Source organism: Lissotriton vulgaris, chromosome 1_1 (genome assembly GCF_964263255.1).
Source record: "Lissotriton vulgaris chromosome 1_1, aLisVul1.2, whole genome shotgun sequence".
In the NCBI taxonomy this organism is placed as follows: domain Eukaryota; kingdom Metazoa; phylum Chordata; class Amphibia; order Caudata; family Salamandridae; genus Lissotriton; species Lissotriton vulgaris.
In genome coordinates, this window is record NC_141685.1 from 1,032,023,273 (window position 1) to 1,032,042,865 (window position 19,593).

At 47.1% G+C, this 19,593-nt stretch overlaps 1 protein-coding gene across 3 annotated transcripts in view; it reads right to left on the reverse strand.

Annotated features, from left to right (window-relative positions):
* Positions 1–19,593, reverse strand: part of LOC147748463 (A.superbus venom factor 1-like) — a 1,277,467-nt gene that overhangs the window by 653,144 nt on the left and 604,730 nt on the right. For all 3 annotated transcript variants that reach the window (XM_086962056.1, XM_086962049.1, XM_086962065.1), the window contains one exon: positions 11,587–11,778. In XM_086962056.1, the coding sequence (XP_086818182.1) occupies positions 11,587–11,778 (192 nt within the window). The remainder of the gene's footprint in view (positions 1–11,586; positions 11,779–19,593) is intronic.

Consider the following 19,593-nt stretch of genomic DNA (forward strand, 5'->3'; position numbering starts at 1 on the left):
CATCCTATATTGTCCCCCATTGCTGTTGAACCTGAACTAAGGTCTGCCACAGGGTTCAGTAGGGAAACAGCCCAGGTCCCTGTTGATACTATCAATTTTGACCTTGTTTTATCAAACAGACTACAGCTCCAGAACATGAATTACACTCATAAGGGGGAGAGAGGATAGGGGGACCAAAAAGCGACATGGTGAAGGGCTGGTGAGGGAGGCAGAGGTAGGGGTAGAGGCTCGAGTAAAGGAAAGAGTAAGAGCTGTAATAGGGGGAGTGGTGTCACCAGATGCATTACCACCGAATGAAATTGAGACTCGTAGGATTATGACCTGAGGATGGAAGTTACCCTATTGAAGTCTGCTGTCCTAGATATTACTGAACAGGTCAGGCTTTTAACAGCCAGAGGAGCACATCAAGTTCTACCTCCCAAACAGATCCCTGTCAAGCCATCAAACCTGTTCCAAGTTGCCAATTGTCCAACTACACCTATGCCAGTGTCCTGCTATCAGCACCTAAGCATCGCCATTAAGAAGTGCTCCTATCACTTGATACCTGCATAGCACATCAGCCGTCATATGCAGACAGGCCCACGTTTGAGCCATGAAGTTCCCCAACCCCCGAGCCCCAAATTATGGCACCCAAATGAACATCAACAAGCAATGGCATTGGGGGAACCAATTGTCCCCCAAGAGTATTTTTGATTAATGTGCCCAAAGTTGCTACTCATACGAAACATTAATGTGAAGACTCCATAATTATTAAAACCATACATTGGATTCACCATATGAGGGGATGTAGTTCAGTGATAAGGGATGACATTTTGGGTGCCAAAAGGATAACCTGCCCCAACACCCAGTCAGACTATGTAGAATTACATCTTGCAGACAGGAATATGACCCATGATCTGAGAGCTTTGGAAAACGGAACCAGTTCTCCTGGCTCTTCGGGTATCCAATTCGAGTATAGACCCCTTCAGTATCCATCATTAATTACTCCCCAACACTTGGGCCCCCATCTGGGCTCAGATTCACCCCTTGCAACTAATGATTGACTTGCTCAGTGTGTCACTTCTGACTTCACGAACACACACCTGACGAACTCAAGAAGCAATTACACAGTCGCGACTAAAGACAGCACCAGTGTAGGAAATCCCTCATTAATCCATATGCCTATCAGCCATGAGATGACCACCAAGCACTTGACCCAAACAGCCGGGCATAAGGAGGGAGCATTTTTCACAGCAACATCTCATCCAGAAGCACATAAAGACAGCAGTGTAGAGGACATATAACATACTCAGTCCCCTGGCCATATATCATCTAATGGGCTCAACTGGTAATATGGAATGTGGCGGGGGTGAGATTGAAAACGACTCTCCTGCATTGGATCCAATTTATCGAGACTTTCGACATATGCATCCTCCAGGAGACCTGGAGTACCACCCCCGTCCACATACCAGGCTACCTTACCTTTCACTGCCCAGCTAGTACCAACAAATCCGGTTGGCCTGCGGGGTGGAGGGGTTACTGATTTGGGCAAAAACGTGCTAGCATGTACCATCCTTAAGCTCTAATCTAATAGCCCCGACATTGTAGCGGTCCAATTTAAGGGTAGGAATGGTACTGTATCAGACATTTACAATGTCTATGCGTGAGGTTCTTGTACATGAAGGCAATTGTCTACTCTACAAGAGTTGGAAGATCTACTTGATAAGAGGGATACCCAGCCTCTATTAATCGTAGCGGGGGACTTCAATGTCACCTTCCAGCCACTAGCAAAGGAGAACACATGTGGGACCAGAGAGGAGGATGAGCTGTGGCAAGTTCCCTCTCCTCAATTACCTCCCATTAAAAAAGGGTCACAAGTAGTATTACATCATAACACCCTTACTCTTGAGTACGGCCTGAGGACTACCAATGGCCATACCAAGTCTGACAAAATGGGGGCTAATACTTACAACAGGACCTCCAACATAAGCCTTATTGACTGCATTTTGTTAGATCTGAGATTATGACCCACAGTGAATGATATGGTTGTGGGATCCACCACAGATAGTGACCACAATCCCTTAGAGCTTTCCCTGGTATCGCCCTGGGCCACGTACACAAATCAAACCCATGCCACTGTTACAACCAGGGAGCTATGTCCAACAAAGAGGTGGAGGGGTCGCTGCGATCATTCGCAGCTCCCATAAAGTCTCTTCTTTACCATCTTTAGACTTAACAGGATCTGATAATCTGATTTTTAAACTGGATACTGACTTAGGATCACTACTCCTGATCCTTCTATACCGCCCCCCTCAAACTACGTCCACATTTACCACATCCTTTGCAGAACAACTTGCATCCCTGACTATCTCCCATGATAAAATCGTACTATTGGGAGACTTCAACCTCTGGATGGACTCTATTGAGTCTGATCCTCAGGCAGCCAGTCTTAAAGAAACCCTCCTGGATATGAACCTCACTCAACATATACATCTTCCTACCCATGATAAAGGGCATAGCTTAGACCAAATCTGGTCTCAAAACATTCTTCTTGCTATTAACTCCATCACACCCTGCATTTGGTCGGATCATTACCTGATCAATTTCACCATTACCATTGAAAGTAGTAGAATGTCCCAACCCCAGCCAGGAGGAAAAACTAGACTGTGGAAGAATGTTGACATTCCTACCTTTATTGGATCCTTATCTTCCTCCCCTCCCTCACTCGACCAGGGCATTGATGAAATGGAAGAAGCTTTCTCAGGTTGGCTACTTCAGGCAGCCGATGTTTATGCTCCCTGAACCAACTTTCCCCGCTCCCGCCCCAACGACGCACACAGGTGGTTCACACCTTTTTTGAAAACCCTTAAGCTCGAGGTCCGTCAACTGGAGCGAAAATGGCGTACAGCCTATTTAGAACAAGACATGGATAACTACCGCAAAGCCCGCAGGGACTATCAAAAGCTTATCCTGAAACATAAAACTGAATACTTCTCTGAAAAAATACTCAAAGCTCACAATAAATCCAGAGAATTGTTCAACATAGTGGAAAACCTCAGCACCAGCGACAGAACCTCCCTTCCGATAATCCCCACTCAGGAACTCTGCAATTCACTTAATTCCTTCTTTTTTGATAAAATCTGTACCATCAAACAGAGCATCCCTACCACTCAGTCTTCCCTTTTGTTTTCAGACATTTCTCACAACCTTGCCACTCTGGATTCATATCCCCTTATTGATAATGTCACCCTATCCAAACTTTTTACAAAAATCAAATCTGGTTCCCCCGACGACATTTGCCCTCCTCATATCCTGAAAGAAGTAGGCACCCACATCCCTGAGGGCTTACTTCCCTTGTTAAATGGATCACTCACTCAAGGGAAAGTCCCAAGCAACTTTAAAAAAGCCCTTCTCATTCCCCTCTTAAAAAAGACAGGAGCCAACCCGTTAGACCCACTCAACCCTCGCACCAGCACCCGCCAAGCCGAACACCAGCAGCACCCACCTCAAGTGCATCCTGCTCAACACCCGCTCCGTCCACAGACACGCCATCGAACTCTGGAACCTCCTAGACACCACAGCCCCTGACGTTGCCTTCCTCACAGAGACCTGGATGAACGCCTCTTCAGCTCCCGACATCGCCATCACTATCCCAGAGGGCTACAAGATCGTCCGGAGGGACCGCAACGCCAACCAGATGGGAGGAGGCATCGCCATCATCCACAGGAACACCATCCGTCTCACGACCAGCACCGACAACACCCTGACCACCGCCGAACACCTGCATTTCCAGATCCACACCGACCCGAACACCACCCTCAGAGGCACCCTGATCTACCGACCCCCGGGACCACGCACACAATTCAGCGAGGACATCGCCGACTTCGTCAGCCCGCATGCCCTCCCCTCCGCCGACTACATCCTCCTGGGGGACCTCAACTTCCACCTGGAGAACAACAACGACCGCAACACCAGCACCCTGCTCGACAACCTCGCCAATCTTGGACTCAAGCAGCTGGTGTCCACCCCCACCCACCTCGCCGGACACACACTCGACGCAGTCTTCTCTTCCAGCACAGACATCGACTTCAGCCACGCCACAGAGCTTCAATGGACGGACCACAGCTGCGTCCACTTCACCTTCAAGAGAACGACGACCCACCACCACCAGCAACAGGCCGCCCGCAGAAGCTGGAACAAGATCACAGCAGACCAGCTCGCCACCTCCCTGAGCCAGCACCCTCCTGCCAGCTCAGCGAACCCCAGCCAGGCCGCCGACAACCTCACGAAGTGGATCAGCAACTGCGCGGACCAACTCGCCCCACTGAGGACCCCGCCCAGCAGACCCGGCAGCAAGAAAGCCCCGTGGTTCACCGACGAACTCAAGTGCTCCAAGAAGAACTGCCGAGCCCTCGAGAAAGTCTGGAGAAGGGAACCTACACAGGACAACAGGACCACCTTCAAGCTAGCCATCCGGAAGCACCACCAGCTGATCCGCGCCGCCAAGAAAACTGCATTCAAGGACCGGCTGGACAACAACGCACACAACTGCAAGGAACTCTTCAACATCGTGAAAGAGCTATCCAACCCCAGCGCAGGAAACAACGACATCACCCCATCGCAAGACCTCTGCAACTCCCTCGCTTCATACTTCCACAACAAAATCGCGGACATACACAACAGCTTCAACAACCAACCAACGCACACCAAGACCGAACAACCACCCCCCACCACCACCCTCCACGCCTGGACCCCGATCAGCACCGAAGACACCATCCGCACGATGAACTCCATCCACTCCGGATCACCGACCGACCCCTGCCCTCACCACGTCTTCAACAAGGCTGACGCTGTCATCGCACCCCACCTGCGAGACATCATCAACACATCCTTCGACACCGCCGCCTTCCCTGAGAGCTGGAAGCACGCCGAACTCAGCGCTCTACTCAAGAAACCCACAGCGGACCCCAACGAACTCAAGAATTACCGCCCCATCTCGCTCCTCCCGTTTCCAGCCAAAGTCATCGAGAAGACCGTCAACAAGCAGATGGCCGCCTTCCTCGAGTCGAATGGATCCCTCGACCCCTCACAGTCTGGCTTCCGAGCCAATCACAGCACCGAGACCGCCCTCATCGCCGCCACCGATGACATCCGAGCCCTGATGGACAACGGAGAAACAGCGGCCCTCATCCTCCTAGACCTCTCCGCGGCATTCGACACCGTCTGCCACCGCACCCTAGTACAGCGCCTCAGCAACGTCGGAATCCAGGACAAGGCGCTGGAATGGGTCATCTCCTTCCTCGACGGAAGAACTCAGAGAGTCCGCCTACCACCGTACAAGTCAGAAGCCACCAAAGTCATCTGCGGCGTCCCTCAAGGATCCTCTCTGAGCCCCACCCTCTTCAACGTCTACATGAGCCCCCTCGCGGCCATCGCACGCCAACACAACCTCAACATAATCTCCTACGCCGACGACACCCAGCTGATCCTCTCCCTGACCAACGACCCCGCCGCCGCCAGAGCCAACCTGCACGAAGGGATGAAAGAGGTAGCCGAGTGGATGACGACCAGCCGCCTGAAACTGAACTCGGACAAGACGGAGGTCCTCATCCAGGGCTCCTCACCCTCCGCCTGGGACGACTCCTGGTGGCCTCCCGCCCTGGGCACCGCACCCAAACCGACAGACCATGCAAGCAACCTGGGCCTCATCCTGGACTCCTCCCTCTCCATGACCAGGCAAGTCAACAACGTTTCCTCGGCGTGCTTCAACATCCTACGCATGCTACGGAAGATCTTCTGGTGGATCCCCACCGAGACCAGGAAGACCGTCACCCAGGCCCTCGTCACCAGCCGACTGGACTACGGCAACGCCCTCTACGCCGGTACCACCGCCAAGCTCCAGGAGAGACTCCAGCGGATCCAGAACGCCTCAGCCAGACTCATCCTCGACGAACCAGCCACATCTCCGGACATCTGAGAGACCTTCACTGGCTCCCCGTCAACAAAAGAATCACCTTCCGCCTCCTCACCCACGCACACAAAGCCCTACACGACCAAGGCCCGAGCTACCTCAACAGCCGGATCAACTTCTACGCTCCCAAACGCCACCTCCGATCAGCCAACCACGCCCTCGCCGCCATCCCCCGCATCCGAAGAGCGACGACAGGAGGAAGGTCCTTCTCCTACCTGGCCGCCAAGACCTGGAACTCCCTCCCGACCGACCTGCGCCTGACCCAAGACCACCTCTCCTTCAGGAAGAAGCTGAAGACCTGGCTGTTCGAGCAGTAGCAGCACCCCCCCCCCACCCCCAGCGCCTTGAGACCCTACGGGTATGTAGTGCGCTTTATAAATGTCATTGATTGATTGATTGATTGATTGATTGAACTATAGGCCCATTTCTCTGTTGCCATACTGCGCCAAACTTTTGAAATCCCATGTTTGTGACAGTATTTCTACTTTCTTAGAGAAATCTGAGTACCTTGCACCTAACCAGGCCGGCTTCCGCCCTTGCCATTCAACCGAAGCAGTCATTCTCTCGGTGCAGAACACCTTGAGGCGGAATGCGGACGAGGGGATCCACCAGGCTCTGGTGCTGTTGGACCTCTCTGCTGCGTTCGACACGGTCGACTATACCATCTTGGTCGACCGTGTCGAGCAGGCAGGCCTCAGGGGCCCGGCACTGAGCTGGATCCGCTCGTTCATTTCTGGCCGAACTCAATCGGTTAGACTGGGCACTTTTACAGCTCCCACCATATCCACCAACTGTGGAGTGCCTCAAGGCTCTTCGTTGTCCCCCCTGCTTTTTAATTTGTACCTGCGTCCTCTTTTGTTTTCCATCAGAAGCGCTAAGGTAACCATCTTCAACTATGCAGATGATCTGCAGCTCATCTTTCCTCTTAACACCAAGGACTCTGTGGTAGAATTTCAAAACACCATGTCCCACATTCTGAGTTGGATGGGCTGCAATCATTTGAAACCTAACCCAGGCAAGACCGAACTGGTCTTGCCTGGACAGAGTATACATAGTTGGAACCCCAGCTTCTGGCCCTCCTGCATGGGTGCTCCTCCATCTAAGTCACCTTCGGTCAAAAGCCTGGGCATCCACATCAGTGAAGACCTTTCCTTGAAGAAACAGGTGGGAGCAGTTGTATCCTCCAGTTTTTTCCAGCTGAAAAAAATCAAAAAAATTGCATGTTTCTTTTCTTCCGCCGCTCTCACTCAGATCGTTATCTCCTTGGTCCTATCCAGATTGGACTTTTCCAATAGTCTCTATCTTGGGCTCCAAAAAGGAGAGCTTAAACGCCTCCAGTTGGTTCAGAATCAAGCAGCCAGACTTCTTCTGAACATCCCCAGAAGGCAATCAGTCAGACCTGGCTTGAAACAATTACACTGGTTGCCGGTGGAACAACGCGTGGCCTTTAAAGTGGGCTGCATTTTATTCAAATCCCTACATGACATTGGCCCCCAATTCATTAGGGACCTATTCCAAAAATACAGCCCCCCGCTATCTCCGGTCCACCCATAAATCCCTCTTGATTGTGCCTCTGTACAAAAGGAAACGTCTCGGAGGCAGCTGCTTTGACCATCTCGCAGCTGCCTTCTGGAACTCTCTCCCCCCTCATCTAAAACTAAGTGACAATCTCCTTAGTTTCAGACATCTTCTGAAGACCTGGCTCTTTTCTCAGGCACATTATTGAGCTGCTTCCTTCTATCAAACGACTGACGCGCCCTGTTCCTTCCTACAGCGCCATGAAGCCTCCGGGCGTACGAGCGCTCAATAAATGACAGTTAACATTAACATTAACATTAACAAATGATAATAGACGGCTCAATTGGGCCTAGGTATCCCTAGATGGAGAGAAAATAGAAGTAATAAACGCAATGTGCTAGATGGTACCACAAAGCTAGTTAGCTTAGCTGACAAACTGGGAAAGCTGGATGAGGTTACAACTTGTCACAGTCATCTTTTTAGTCTGTTGGCCACTCTTTTTAGAGAACCTCTATGTCCCCAGGATACCAGTAGAAAAAACAGGTCACAGTTTGCCTGGGTCAACCAGGAGTGCAGGAGTCTCAGACGCCAACTAACTGTGTCGCTGTTAGGGCAAACAATGTGGCAGAACTGCAAGAAGTGAGGAGGGCATATAAGGTAGCTCAGGCAGGAGCAAAGAGGGAATGGGAGAAAAATCCTGGCCGCTAATCAGTGAGGCCTGCAATAGGAGAGATTCCAAGTAATTTGGCTTTTAGTTATCAGGGGGATGCCAACAGGCCCCAGCCACCTACTAACAACATTCCCATTGCAGCCTGGCATGATCACTTTTCCACACTATACTCCTGATTTAAAAACCCGTAAATTGTAGCCTGCACCCTTGAACATGCTCAATTATCCACTAGCGATTTCTTCACAGGTGCTGAAATCAGGGCCAGCATTAATTCCATAATTAGGGCAAGGCTGCTGGACCTGATGGCATTCCCGGTGATGTTATCCTTAGTGATGTTGAGAATTGGACAACTTCGATTCTGGCACTAGCTAATGGTATCTCAGCAGGTGCCCCAATTTCACCTTCTTGGAAGGGAGCTGAGGTGATTCCAGTCTACGAGAATGGCGACCGATCGTCACCCTCCAATTAAAGGCCTATCAGTTTGATAGACTGTGTGCAAAAGGTGCTCACTCAGGCACTCCTTGTAAAAATACAGGTCTGGATCAGCGACTTTAGCATCTTGTCCCCCTTCTAAACTAGGTTCAGGAAGAAAACTAGCACCATCGACCATAAATTTTGCTTTATTTTATTGACATGGAAGACTGTGACTATAGGCCAGGGAAGCCTCTATCTTGCTTTTATTGATCTACGGTCTGCCTTTGATTTGGTACTAAGACATAGGCTTTGATGTGTCCTGAGAGATATGGGCCTCCCTCTTGGTGTTCTAAGACTAGTAATTCTCCTCCATGAGGCCAATTACGCAAGGGTCCGCTGGGGCAGTCAAGGACAGTTAACTGACCCAATGAAAATTAATAATGGGGTTAGACAGGACTGCGTACTTGCCCCCACACTCTTCTTGCTTTTTGTTAATGGCATTGTCCAATAACTTTCTGATATACCTGTGTAGTATGGCCTAGGGCCTACTTTGCGTGCATGTTATGTTAGCATGGTTTATTAGAAGTTTAAACGCCATTTTACCTTTTGCTGCTTTTGCACACGACACTGCATAGCTGTTTTTATAAGTTAGCCTTCACGAAAGTTCACACATGAGAAAAGGTTTGTTTTCGACATCTCTAGACTTACATCGTGCCACTAGTCTGCACAGTGAGTGCTAGAGCCGTCAAGGTTATCAAAACATGTTAGTTGTTTTTCGACATGTTCGGGTAACATTTTCTAGACACAACATTTTGGCAGCTGTGAGCCAAGTAAGATTCTGGCGTCCTTATTATCACACACTAGCCATGATTTCAGGCACTTGGAAGATTTCCTTTTCCAGGGATGCAGAGAGTCTATGCTGATGCAGATGTAATTTACTCTTACTGAGCGGAAAGATAATGGGGTGCCCCAAAACGAGCCTAAGAGACCTTCTTTAGTTTATGATACATAGTTCCTATATGGGGAGGGTGTTAAAACTAGGTGCTATAGGACCTGTTTTCACCATCATTGTAATATAATTCCTCCTTTTGTATTTTATGGAATTGTAACCATGCTGACCATATTATTTTTACTCATATGTCTGCTTATGTTGGCTAAAATACTGCACATGAGATCATGTCGTTAAAATAAATATTTTAACCTTACAGTGTCTCTTCCTTACTTCTGTTGTAGACTGGTATGAGAGTATAACAAAAGAGTGTTCTCACTACCCACCATTCCTGAGATGGTCCTAAGCTGCATGTTCTAGGTTGTCTAATCATTGGTTACTTTGCTATAGGACGAAGGGCTAATGTGACACTGATGCTAGCTGGTTGGGGTTTTTATAGGTACTGAGGTGAGTTTCTGGTACACCACAATTCATTGATGTCCTAGGTCTCTGTGCACAGTTCTGTGTATGAGCAGGATCCTTGCAACACCTGCTGATGCCCCCGTCTGGGGAGCAACAAAGTGGTAACAATGTTGTTTGCCGACAACACGCTTCTAGTGTCTAAACCTCCTAAAGAGCTTCAGTTGCTACCTGATTGTTTTGAGGCCTACTGCACTATGGGAGGTTTGGAGATTAACACCACAAAACAAAACTTTTAATACTGAACCCCCACAAAACATACAGCGGCAAGCTCACATTGGGTGGGGTAACCCTGTGAGTATCTTGGGATCACCCTCTCCGATGATCAGTCATGGAAGCCTCATATAATTAAGCGGTCCCTTCAACGCAGGCTGATTACTGGGGCAATGATCAAAGAGCATAGGACCTCCTCTACCAGGACTGTAGCAGCTCTGCTTCATATCTCTGACTGTAAGTATGACTGTAAGGCAGTGGGCTCAGCACTATATGGTGCAGACTGTGGGGGATTGAAAATCTGGATGGCCCTTTGACTACGGAGAACACTTTTCTGAGAGCTCTGGTTTCCGTTCCACAGAGCACTCCGCTTCACCCAGTCAGGTTGGACATGGGCAGGACTTCTATCATTGAGAAGGCAAAACTACGTGCCCTTCTGTTCTGGCTCTTCCTTAGTTGCTGCTGCCTTATCCAAAATAATTGTGCTCGATTGATTTAAGCAAATAGAATGGTTCTACAAATTGAAATCTGTGCTTACTGCAATATGGTCGGGGGGATTGTGGGATGCTAGGGACCCTGCATAGCTCCCTTGTAGGGACTTAATCAATTAACAACACTGGAACTGGGTGGCCCAGTCCTCACTAATCCACCAGCGTCAGGGCCATCTTACATGAGACTTTATTTAAATTGGCAAGCGAACATGAGCAATACCTGGAGGCTACAATGGTCCAGCAGAATACAAAACTTTACATGCGATTCAGATTCGGCTCTTTCCCTTACATCCTCTTGGAGAAAGCCTGTGTCCTTTACTCAGTTTTGTCCTGGTAGCCCCTTAGCTGTTGAGTCAATAGACCACATATTTTTTGTTTGCCCATTGTATCGGTTTCCAAGATCCACATGGCTAGCTCCCCTTTGCAAACGCCTTGGTACCCGCTTTCACCAAGAAGCACTGCACATTTTTAAATCTGACACAAGTTTACTGATAGCCTGTGCAGTAGCTAAGTTTCTTGGTAAGATGTGGGCCATCAGAAGATTGATGTTGAAAATGCAAAATGACTGTATTTTCTATTGGATTATTAGTTGTAATAATTTGAATGTCCTCTTTTTTATATGCTAGACATTTTGTGTGTATTAGAGACCCACAATATGTCTCAACCAATTGCGATGCTTTTATTATTGTGGCAATTTGGTCGACAATGTTGTGGACCTCTGTTTGATACAGGTCCTTGGTTTTAGGAGCTTTTATTGATCAATATTTTTAAACTTCCAATCTCTTTTCCCCAGAGTTCGTTTTATACCAGCATTTTAATGCTCTATTGTATGCAGCTTATATTTTCCTTAACTGTATGCATTTGCACTTTTATGGTCCGAGGACCGAATAAAGTTGACTGATTGATTGATTGGATAGCTTACCGTTCCCATGCAGGTGTCCTTCACATCCACCCAGATGGAGTCTGCCACAATCTCGCCCTGTACGTAGTAATAAGCAATGATGCGGAAAGAGGGGATGTAGTCTGGAATGATAGGCAGTGTCATGGTCACCAGTGATTGTCCCGGCTGCCTGTCTTGTTTGCCAACCGTGAAAATTCGTCCTTTGCTCATTATCTGTGGGTGGGGGAGGCGGGAATTGGAGGAGAGAGAATGGGACAGAGATTCATTAGCATGTTGCAAAATCAGAGATCCAAAGGTAGGCATCAGAAACATAACGCTTTTATTTCAAGTTGGCAATTTCTGTGCAATAGACAATGCCATACAAACTAAACAGCGCACACCTCTGGATAAATTTGTGTGCATCACAACCTTCTGCCCAGACACACACAAACTATGACAGGCTGTATTAAAGAACTGGCACCTTTTGGAGGGGTTGAACTGTCCGTTCCCCAAACCCATTTTTGCCTACCGAAAAAATTGCAGTATTGGCCAAGAACTCATTCGGGCTGATGTAGTAATACCCACGCCCAAAAGCGACTTATTAGCGCAATGGAATCTCAAGCCGATCGAGGGCCACCACAAGTGTGGCAACTGCGTGGCTTGTCCGAGCACAATGGAAGGTGATGAGTTCGTCCACAAAGCAATCAAGTGGAGACACAAAGAGTTCTCTAATTATAGAACCAAGAATGTTGTGTATATGATACTATGTCCATGCCCATTAATCTATATTGGAAAAACCAGCCAACAAGTGAATCAAAGAATCAGCCAGCACCGATCACGTATCAAGAGACAAGTTATGTCTGCTCCAATGGTTGAACATTTTTGTGAAAAGGGCCACCATTAACAAGAGTTCAAATGGTCTGTACTGCATACCATGAACTCTAAGTCCAAATGCCATGACGTCGAGCGGGTTCCGCTAGAGAAAGAAGCGTATCTGATTCTAAAATTTAATAGCGCACAGACTGGCCTGAATACTCTGTCTGAGATAGCGCATGTATAATCAAATTTGCAGGTTCCGCCTTGTCCTGACTTACATCGGTTGGACATCCCTGGTTTTTCCGTTGGTCTTTGTGATTGATTTCTTCACATTGATAATAAAATTGGTCCTTAAAAGGCCTTGAGATGCCCCTTGAATGTTTTTACAAGTACAGATTGCCAGAGTCACTTGCTCCCTCAATATCCATAATAAGTTTAAAACACTTGGGAGCAAGCACCATTCACCCTTTATTGAAAAAAATGTAGGAGTGCAATGTGCCAGAAGTAGGATATTAATCCACGTGCATTCTGGTTACACATAAACATTTTTTTAACTGACTGCAATCTTTGGGACTTCACGTCCCAGAATGCACCAGCTCATTCCTGTGTATAAAACAAACAGGAAACAGCGGCGGCCATCTTTATTGAGAGAAAGAAGACCCCATCAGTATCGAGCAGTGGCTAAAGCAGCAGGTAATTATCCACCCTGCAACAGTAAGCGTTTATTTAGCGCCCCAACAACCTTAAACATACCGCTAAGGTCGTGTTTTGTTTTCTATTAGGATGGTGATAGTGATACTCCTTTTTCCTTGAAAATAAGAAAACGAAGGAAGGTAGGCCACCTTAATTGTTTTTTACCTACCGTGTTACCCTGGTTGCATGCCACGAAGTTAATAACGCAAATCTCCCCAACACCACAGATTCAACCTCGATGGTTACGCCGCCAAAATTGATCCCGCCGTAATTCGGCAGTTCTCAAAGAATAAGGTACGCTTTCTCCCCCCCTTCCACTCTCAATTTGTTTTTGTCATTAGCAAAATAAGTCGACCAATAATGTAACTTACACACACTCAAAAAATTCCTTTAGGCATCCCTGTCTGGCCACGATATTTATCAAAAAGACCTTCAAAAGACCCTTCTCGAAGTCCTCCTCTGAACAGATTTGGTATGTAGCACAGAATGGTTTTTAGCTACTGAATGGAAATACGGAGCCCACACGCTAGATTAAGTAAAATAATGTTTTTGCATCTTGCAGATCCAAGATACATACAGCCCTGATGACAGACCAGTGACTTTACGCCTGGTCTAGAAACGCGTCGGCAGTGTTGTTTGGGAGTTAAAAACCATCATTGTAAAAAACACTAGGACTGGCTGGTCCAGTATTCAAAAAACTCATAAGCCATTGAGTTGCTTATATTTCTCCTCCCAACTCTAGTTTCTCTCATTTGTCGTTTGTAATAATTGTTGTTTGTGATGAAACCATTACAATTTTTTGTAATTTTGTTGTAAATGCTTGATGTCAAAATGTTTTCTAATGTGTAAATAATGTTTGTCTTTTAATGTTTGTAGAAAGTTCAATTAGCCTTGTAAATATTTGAATTCATTGTCTTTTTCTGCTATGAATTTTTTGAAAACTTGAAAAAGGTATAAAATAATGAACACAAAGTAATGTGGTCTAGGGAAGCGCCAATAAATTGGTTTCTTACCCTTCAAAATACGTATTGAGTAATTGTGGTGTGGGCACTGTGTGCTGCTTGTTACTTATATAGGGTCTAGCCCCCACCACGTAAAGGACCTAACCCCTGTTGTTCACAATACATTTGGAGGGGGGCAGAAAGTGAAACGTGGACAAAACCTACGCCATCTTCATCAGGTAATTAATTATACTTGAAATAAATTATTTCCCTCAAAGTAGAGCAGTTAAAAATGACAATTGGGTATCAGATCTGAAATCAGCCTGGGTTGGTTATGAAGCACTTCTGGTACTAATCATCCTGTTCAAGAAAGCAAAACGTAGCACAAAACATTTAACTAGTTTTGTTTCATGAATAGGCTAAAGGTTACGAAAGATTGAAACACTTACAGGATTCTGAACCTAGATATGTTCTGAGAAAAATTCTGTCGTTTATGGAATATACAAATCATTTCAGGGAGGAAACCTTAGAATCTGCAACTATTACAAATTCCTAAGACTACATATATGCATATGCATGTATGCAGATCGAAAAGTATGGGTGTACAATATTGAATGCAAAAGTGAATTTGCACTGTGTAACTTGTTGGTTTCTTTCTCTACTGGGAAAATGTTTCCTTCATTAAGAAATCTGTTCCCTTACATCTCCCTCTATGTAGTTCAGTTTTCTGAACTACATAGAGGAATTTAATTCTACTCCTGTCAGGATCATCACTAGAACAGTTTACTGGATGGGAAGCAATCTACAAAAATGTGTGCCTAACCACAAACTGCAAGTTTGCAGTATTTACCAATATATTCCCATGGACTAACGCTAGAAGTCCGCACAGAACTTCAGTCACCTCTATTTACTGAATAATTAAATAGCTTGGCTGTTAATTGTGCTTAATTGTGGTTTTTAATGTGCCTATACTATTCTGCATATAATGAGAGGCCCCACCTGCCTAGGGGAGGAGTCCCTTAGTGGCATTTCGTGCGAGAGGCACGAGAGAGGCTGGGCCAGTGCACATCTGGTCAGGGCGAGTGGGAGGGGCCGCCAGGAAATAAGAGGAGGTAGGGCAGGCACGTAGTGCGTCACTTAGGTGCGCAGACGACCCCTCCAGGGAAAAGGATAAGAACACTGAACATGAGGGAGAAGCCCTCTTGTTCCTCCTGGATGTGGATTATTGGATTTTGAAACAGGAGACCGAATCCGCCATGGCCTGCAACAGGCGGACTGCCTGCAGACCCATCAGTGGCATGGCCTGAAGTCATCCGATTTTCGGCATTCCCCGAATTTCGGTGGAAACTCGCTCCCACCTGAGATCTCCTGGATTGACCTCACTGCAGCCTACCTGTGAGTCGCTGCTGGATTACCGGGGGTCAGCAAAACAGTGAGTACTTGCTTCAATTTCATAGGTGTTTTTGCATCATTTGATTCTGTGCTTTTGACCTGGTAAATACTGTGATATTCACTTGCAAAACTTTCACTGGGGACCTTGCATTGTTTGTGTTATTGTGCTTCTGACTTGGTAAACACTGTTTTATTCTCTTGCATCGCTTGCACTGGTGATTTTGCATCATCTGACTTTGTGATTTTGCAATAATTGATTTTGTGATAGTCTGGAAAACACACAAGATGATGGACGGAATGTTGCACAATGGCAAAACATTTACCCCCAGTCACAGATCTGGGTTTAATCCATCATTATTTTGCTCACCAAGCCACCCCAGTTCAGACATGGCCTTATGCAAATCAGTCTTGACCCTGCGCCTTATGGGAACAGTCCAGACCGAACTGTCAAGCCATGTCTTCCTTGGACCAGAATCAGGCATCCTAGGACCGGTTTCTGGCTATCAGCCATCTTCAGCCAAGATAGCTTTGACTCCAGTGGCTTTGAGGAACCAAAATCTGCATTAGGCCTGATAAAACACATAATTACGGTTAGAAATTAGCGTGATGTACCTATTAAACTAATGTAGGTGTTCGAGTATTAATAAGCTCGCATATGTAATACCGCTGCGATTAACATACACATTATTTAGCTTTTCGTCTTCTTATTAGCAATATAGTTTGAACCGACGGGCGCCATCTTGGGGCCTAGTCTGCTTGCAGTATTAGTGGAAACGTACCATTACACTTCGTAAGAGCTGTTCCCCTTAGAAATAGGCTAACAAATGTAACAAGCTGCTGCTCTTGCACGTCAGGCCTGTCAAGGTTGTAGGTGGGGGTAGGCTGGATAAGCACATTCCAGGAGGCGCTGTACGGACTCTCCTAGAGCTGGCAGAAGGGAGTCACCCTCCTCGACCTTGCTATAACGAGCTGAGCTAAAACTAAGGATGCTTTGTGTGCCATATATGGTCTTTCCTTTGCACCAACCTTTACCAACTTGTATTTTTCCTTCTTAGGTAACGGTTTCGAAATGTAACAGTATATATGTGATCTGTTGATAATGTGCCAGCAGTCTTCTTGGCGGACCTCAAGGGGTTAGGTCGCGAGAAGCTTCTCTGGCAGAGTTTGTTTGTATAATAAACGACTGGACCTTCTGCACTGCCAACTGACTGATTATTGGTAAATGATATCAGGGCTATTTGTAAGTATAGCTCTATTGGGTTGTGATAAATTTTCGATACTTCAGTTGGCGACTCCGCCGGGACTCTGTGTTGGGGTTGTCCCTCTGTAATCAGAAAGGAACCGGACATTGGGAAGGGTGATCTTCATCGGGGGGGAGGATCGACCGAAAAGTTTGGGGGTTGCTCCGTTCTTCCGATCGAGAGAGCCTCAGCTGCTAGTGACCTCACGCCGGAGTCCTACGGGTGTAACCCGGGAACAGACCACGTTGGTCTATAGGAGTTGGCAGTGAAGAACGCGCAATCAAACCTGAGTGCACCAGGTGAGGGACTTGTTTTGTTTTGTGTTGGATATCCTTTGGATTTGAATTTGGTATTTGGTGGTTTCAGGCCACGGAGAACTCAGAAGGGGGTCTGACGGGGCAGTATCAAGGCTGTGCGGGCAGAAGCTCCTGTCTTGGGAAAAGTAATAGAGATTGGAACCAGACGCCTTTGTGTAACTTGTGAAGTGTACACCCGGCCGGACTGCTCTTGGAAAGGCTGGCAGCTGAGACTGGGTAGCCCACGGACAGATCTGGAGCGGCGCTTGAAAAAGCGGGCTCAGCCAGAATAGTCCGGGGGGTGAACCATGAAGGTTGCCAGATGGTCCCTAGGTCGGTCTGTGGTTTGAAGAAACCTGTGTGGCTATCTCTAGACAGTCTAAGGACAAGACTGTTTGACTTTGGTGCTTGATTTTGGGTCTTTTGTTGGAAATATTGGAAAGAGTTCTCCATAGGTGGGAGTCAACGGGCTCCCCCTTCTGTTTGATATAAGTTTGTTTGTCTTTTATGTCGATGTGAAGATTGTGGTCGATCTATTTGTGTGTAAATTGAATTTGATTGAAACATGGCCATGTGTGTGAAAGCGTTGTAAATTAACCTTTTCTTCTTTTTCAGCTAGAAGTAGTTAGATTCTAGAGGAGGGGCAATGCTGTGTTTTAGTAAGTTATGCTTCGGCTGTATTTTCCGGGGAGGCACAAGACTGGACGAAAGCCAACCTGCCCCACCAGAGGGAAGTCCCAGTCATGATATGTACTGTAAACATGGGATTGGCCCACTCCTATTTAATACTTTATGGAATAAGTACATCAAAGATAATGTGGAATTACAATGGCCGCTGACAGGATCTTTCGATGAGAAAAAGATCCAGTATTTGCAAGACCGTCTGTTTGCTAAACGCAGCAGGCAGACCATGTTCGATACTCTCAATAAGTGGAAAAAGGAGGCAAAGCGGAGACGTATCAGGGCAGAGAAATTGGTAAGGATAAAGCAAGGACAAACTGTGACTCAGAAAGCCATTGCTCATGATAAAAATCAAACTGAGCAGAATATTGGATTTTTAGATAGACAGTTCAGGTTACAGGTAGACAAGAGTTATGTGACTCGAAATGAGGCAGAAGATGAGATAGAGGATTTATTGAATGTTCGGCCTCCGCCATCGTATGCGCCTCAGAGCATATACCCCACTGTGCCTCTTCATCCGCTACTGCCTCTTTAGCCTCCGCCCAGGAGGCAGCCGTGCCTCTCACCCCCCTAGGTACTACTTGTGCCACCACTACCTCATTGAGAGACATGGCTACCCTTATCCCTGACACACGGCAACCCCCGGGAACTTCCCGTATAGTTCTGGCAACCCCGAGTCCAATATGGACCACTCAATCAGCTAGTATGACCCCTGAGGAGAGGGAGCGCACCCCATTGGGGGATCCAGTTGGAATGAACGCTAGACGCCTGTTTACGAGAGCCTCTGTGGGCTATAGTGAGAAGGAGGCTATAGCAGAACAGGCAGTCAAATGGATGCGGAAGGATGCATATACAGTGGTCGATTTATGGAGTACCATAAAAGACCTCGAACCGGTTACGCAGCAACATGCTTTGCACCAAATGTCCCAGTATCTTATTGACGCATGGGAACAATGCTTTCAGGAGGGTTTAGCCCCTCAAATACTGTATGATATCGTGGACAGGGCTCATAAGTTTGATCTGAGCCCGGTGGAAGTGTACAAAAATGTAGAAACCTTGGTGAAATATCGAGGTAGAATGTTTGTGAAATGTCCCAACTGGGATTTTCAACATCCCATGAGGGAAGTGCACCCTATTTTCCATCCTGAAGTGCCTGAAGCACGCGATGATAACAACCAAGTTACAAGAGCCCGAGTAGAAGCACGGTTTCAGGAACAATGGGTATATACACCATGGAAACGAAGCTAGGTCCTTGCTTTAAAATCACAACTGCCTGACCCTCGTAAAAACCTGACTGCTTATTATAAAGAACTAACGGAAGCTGCAGCATCGGCTGTGATGACCTTAGCAGATGTCGAACTGTTTTTCGGATTACTGGTTCCCGTAGATATATGGCGACAGGTTCATGACACTGATCACGCAGCGGAACTAGGAGGGACATGGACTCAGTTGAAAGACTGGGACGGAGACCAAAAACCTGGGGACAAGCCCAGAGATGAAATTACTACCTTCCCGCAAAAATAATTGCTTACATGCACACCCTGATACCCCCACGTAAAGTTGATTGAGATAAATTGACCGTTTGTAAACAGAAGAAAGACGAAAGCGTTTCCGATTTCTTCACTCGATTCAAGGGTACTTTCATTGATTTTAGCGGGCAGGACCTAGCCACGGAAGGTGGGGTCTGGTTGTTTGTAAACCGTTTTGTGACCAACTTGATACCCGAAATCTCTGCCCGGCTGCAAGCCGCCAAGAGTACCTGGACTACCTCTTCTCCTTCCGTGATACTTAGTATGGCCCAATACTATGAGCATAGGGTAAATGAGAGTAAGGACAAAGTAGCGAAAAAGGAGAAGGATCTTAAGACCCGAGTACTGCTGCAGCAAGTCATTCGAGGACAAGGAGGGGGGAGAGGAGTCCAAGGGCCAGTATCCCGAGGGGTGGGGACAGGAAGAAGCGCTGGCACGGCCACGCCGTTAGGGATAAATC